The sequence below is a fragment of the Grammomys surdaster genome, unplaced genomic scaffold (genome assembly GCF_004785775.1).
Source record: "Grammomys surdaster isolate TR1022 unplaced genomic scaffold, NIH_TR_1.0 125354, whole genome shotgun sequence".
Taxonomy (NCBI): Eukaryota; Metazoa; Chordata; class Mammalia; order Rodentia; family Muridae; genus Grammomys; species Grammomys surdaster.
This window is the reverse complement of record NW_021620226.1, coordinates 832,799-837,096: the sequence shown is the minus strand read 5'-3', so window position 1 is coordinate 837,096 and position 4,298 is coordinate 832,799. Positions and strand designations below refer to the sequence as shown.

At 47.3% G+C, this 4,298-nt stretch overlaps 1 protein-coding gene across 1 annotated transcript in view; it reads right to left on the bottom strand.

Moving 5' to 3' along the window:
- The window catches only part of Dnai2 (dynein axonemal intermediate chain 2), a 26,584-nt gene extending 22,502 nt beyond the window's left edge, over positions 1 to 4,082 (bottom strand). Inside the window, exons 1-3 of the mRNA XM_028785856.1 lie at positions 3,900 to 4,082; positions 2,247 to 2,408; positions 927 to 1,048 (exon numbers count right to left, since the gene is read on the bottom strand). Of these exons, the coding sequence (XP_028641689.1) occupies positions 927 to 1,048; positions 2,247 to 2,408; positions 3,900 to 4,082 (467 nt within the window). The remainder of the gene's footprint in view (positions 1 to 926; positions 1,049 to 2,246; positions 2,409 to 3,899) is intronic.
- Positions 4,083 to 4,298: the final 216 nt, after the last annotated feature.

Below are 4,298 nucleotides of genomic sequence, written 5' to 3'. Positions count from 1 at the left end.
TCCTTTTTTTTTAAAGATAGGGTCTTAGAAGCCCAGACTCACCTCAGACTCCCTATGTATCTGAGTCTTGATCAGGCCTGCCTTGGCTTCTCAAGTGCTGGGATTACAGGTGTGTGCCACCATGCTTGATTTTTTTTTCTTTTTTAAGACAGTGTTTCACTAAGTAATCCAGACTGGCCTAGAATTTTCAATCCTCCTGTCTCAGCCTAAGGAGTACTAGGAGGTGTGTAAAGATACCTGGGTGCTCAGGAAGGGAGGGAGGGGGGGATTCCAGAATTCTCAGCTCTCTCTACTCAATTTTGCTGAAGGCCTAAAGTTGTGTGAAAAACCAAAGTCAATTTTTAAAAATAATGTTTATTTATTTATTTTTTAATGTATAAGTACTCTATCTGTATATATGTATATTTTGACATGTATGCATGCCAGAAGAGGGCATCAGGCCCCTTTATAGATGGGTGCTAGGAACTGAACTCAGGACCTCTGGGAGAGCAGTCAGTGTTCTTAACCACTGAGCCATCTCACCAGCCCCTAAAGTCAATTAATTTTTAAGAGGTTTGTTTATTTGTTTATGTATGTATGTATGTATGCATGTATGTATGTATATATGTATGTATGTATATGAGTGTTTTGCCTGTGTGTATGTATGTATGTATGTATGTATGTATGTATGTATGTATGTGTATGAGTGTTTTGCCTGTATGTATGTATGCATGTATGTATATGAGTGTTTTGCTTGTGTGTGTGTGTATGTATGTATGTATGTATGTATGTATGTATGTATGGGCCTCACACATGCCTGGTGCCTGTGTAGGCCAGAAGAGGGTATCAGATCCCTGTAGAGAGTCTGAGTCTGTTCCCAGCATCCTCACTGGGCAGGCCACCTGTCACTCTAGCTCTAGGAACCTGGCTTGGTTGATCTTGGCTACCTGAAGACATTGATGGTCTTGGCTGAAGGGGCCTCTTCAGTCACCTCCACGGCCTCCTCATCATCAAAATATTCCTCGTAGATGTCAGTGGCATTGTTCTGTTTGATGCAGTGCTCCATACTCTGAGGAGACACCAAGCCAATAGATCTCAGCAGTGAAGAGAGCTGCCCCCCACCCTAACCCATGTCATTTCTGATGTTCAGCAAGGTCTGGCCCAAGCCCTACACTCTTCCGGTGAGAGGACCTAACTCGCTCCATTTTAGAACAGGCTGCCATGTTAGTCCTTAAGCTTCAGTTTCCCAGAAGGATAGCCTAGGTTTCTTGGGGAAAAAAAAAAAAATGCAGAAAAAGGATAGCCATCAGCAACTGCCCCAACATCTGTCCAGGAGGTTACAACAGATTCAAAAAAGTGTTATAAGATAACCCTCTCTCCCTTGTGGTACAAACCAATCAAAAGTGTACAAATATCTCATACCATAAGCTCAACCAATCCTAAAAAAGGTGACCCAACTGCAACTGGAGAACCCCTAACTGGGGTTAGGGACCTGCTTCCCTCATGGTCGCCATTTTGCTTAGATGGTTGAGCCCCCATGCTGGATATTTCTACAGAATAAATGGTCTTCTTTCAGGGATTCTCAGACCCTTCTACCAGGAGCCTTCTTTAATTCCTTCAGCAGGAATTTCCCTTTAGGGAAAATGAGATTGTCCCTGTCTCTGACAGTGTCTCTTTTAAGAGTATCTGGTGAAGTCAGTGTGTCTGTCTGTCTTGAACTTGTGGAGTGGGTTACAAACTTTTGGGAAGCAGGAGGCATGTGAGACTCAGTTTGCAGCCTCTGCTGTGTCTGACAGAGAATTGAAATTCAGTTCAACGCATGCATGAGCAAGACTGGCTGATTGGTAGGGCTCTTCTAGGGCACCCTTTACCCAAGAGGCTTCCTGTATTATTATTATTGTTGTTGTTGTTGTTGTGTGTGTCTTGGGGTTTATTGGGGGTGGTGACATGCTCACCATTGCGCATGTGTGGAGGTCAGAGGACAACTTACAGGACTGAGCTCTCTCCTACTATCATGAGGGTTCCAGGACTTCAAGTGATCAGTCTTGAGGACCAGAGCCTTTACCCACACAGCCATCTTGCCAGCCCTCTTCCATTTTAGACGCTTCCTAAAAACCCATTTGCCTATAGGCCCTTATGGTCAGCAGTGAGGTTCTGCCTCCCTGGCTGAGAGCTACCCGAGCCTACACGGGGCTACACACAGCCAGCAGAGCACAGTCTGAGCTGGGGTAGAGGTGTGGGACAGCTGGCACAGGGGGGAGGCTAACCGAGCCCAGCTGCATGACGGCATTGATGTAGTTCTCGTCCTTCTCCACTTTCTTCCGGAAGCGGATGGTCTGCTCCAGCTCCTGGGGGTTCACATCCTTGGGCCAGCCCCCCTCGACATGGTTGACCCCACAGTTCTCCATCTCAAACCGTTCAGTGTTGGCCTAAACAGAACCACAGGTGAGAAGGCATTTGTCTCTGGGCTAAGCCATCAGTCATTTCTGCAAACCCTAAGCCCTTAAAGGGGTACTGAAGAAGGGGTGCTCTGACCAAAGTGAGGAGGCCCTATCTGGTCCTCAACAGCACTGCCTCGAAAGTCTTACAGGGGACGATGGCGGTCATGGAAAATCTAGTTTCATCTTTACCTTAAATAGGCCTGGGAGATATCCTGGGAGATACCATATCAACAGTGACTAATCCTCCATCCCTCGGCATTCCCGAGACTGGGACTGAACATCAATTCAGCTCATTCATGTTATGGTCATCAGGATCGTTCGTGCCCATGAGATTGTGAAAAGTGTGTTTTGGCCAAATCAAGTGATACTGGTTGATCCTGGGCAAGGTAAGATGGGTTAGCCCATGTCACATGATTTCCAGTGTGGCTGACAGAATCATGGATTGATCCCTTACTTTGTGGGGACTCAGTGTCCCTGGGGCCCTCAACCCATTCCAATGAGAATCACCTGCGTAATACCTCCTTTTTCTTAACCCCTTCTGGATAGTTCCCTCAGAAGGCCCAAATGCCCAGAATGACTCCAGTAACATCAAAAAGGTCCCAGAACGCTTAGGAGGAACATTTTGGTTCTAGGTATGTTCAATCTTTTTGATATTGCAATATGATCCAACACTATCATCTACAAAGTTCATACTCTGTAAGCACATGGTCAACACACACACACACATACACACACACACACACACTGCTGAACACAGGAAATAGACATAATTTTAAAAAACAGATGTGGGAGATGGAGGCGGGAGGATCACTCTTCTCTTGGCAAGTTCAAAGCCAAGCTGGAACATATGACCACTCAGCCACACACTTAAAAAAAAAAAAACAAAAAAAACGAAAAATCACACATGCAAAAAATTCTCACCAGGCAGTGGTGGCGCATGCCTTTAATCCCAGCACTTGGGAGGCAGAGGCAGGCGGATTTCTGCGTTCGAGGCCAGCCTGGTCTACAGAGTGAGTTCCAGGACAGCCAGGGCTACACAGAGAAACCCTGTCTCGAAAAAAAAAAAATTCTCATAATGCTTTAAGTAGATTCACCAGTTTCTGTCAGACCACATTCACAGCTATCGTCAGCCATATCTGGAGTTGACTAGGCCCAGGAATCCACCCAGCCCTCCTGGGAGATAGCATATTAACACTGAGTAATCTCCGTCCTTCAACATCACAGAGACTGCACATCCATAGCAATTCAGAGCTCGGACTTTGCCTTGTGTGTTCTGTGGGACACACAGAGGTCCGACACACCTGCTCTGGCCCACGAAGAGTTGATGCTGTCTGCTCCTGATCCTGGCACTGGGTGAGTCTTGGGGTGACTTTGCCCACACACCTCCAGCACCTGCTCTCGTCCACTCTACTTAGTTTCCAGGTGAGCCAGTCAGTCTCCCCTCTGACCACCCCGTGCCTTTACGGTGCGGGAACCCACCTCATGTTCCGACATACTGGCGGAACACTGGATGCCTGTGTCCACTGGGTTCCGCTCCACATACAGTGCGGCCAGCTCTGGGTTGGGTGAGATGTCAATGTTCAGCTCAGCCTGGCGGTCTGAGAAGTTGCATTGCTTCCCAAATTCGCTGCGCTTCTTCACGTACACGTAGACGATCTCCATGGCGGCAGTGACAGCGACCGCAGCTGTGGCAGGACGGAGCAGAGTGTCAGACTGGTGAGGGTCCCACCCAGATACTACCTATTTCCTCCGGTCCTACCAGAGGCAGGGCCAGGTTAGTGTATCTCTCCAGAAGCTATACCTATGGTTTTTTTGTTTTGTTTTTATTATCTGTGGGTGTGGCGATGGTTGGGGCTGGAGAAATGGCTCTTGGTTAAG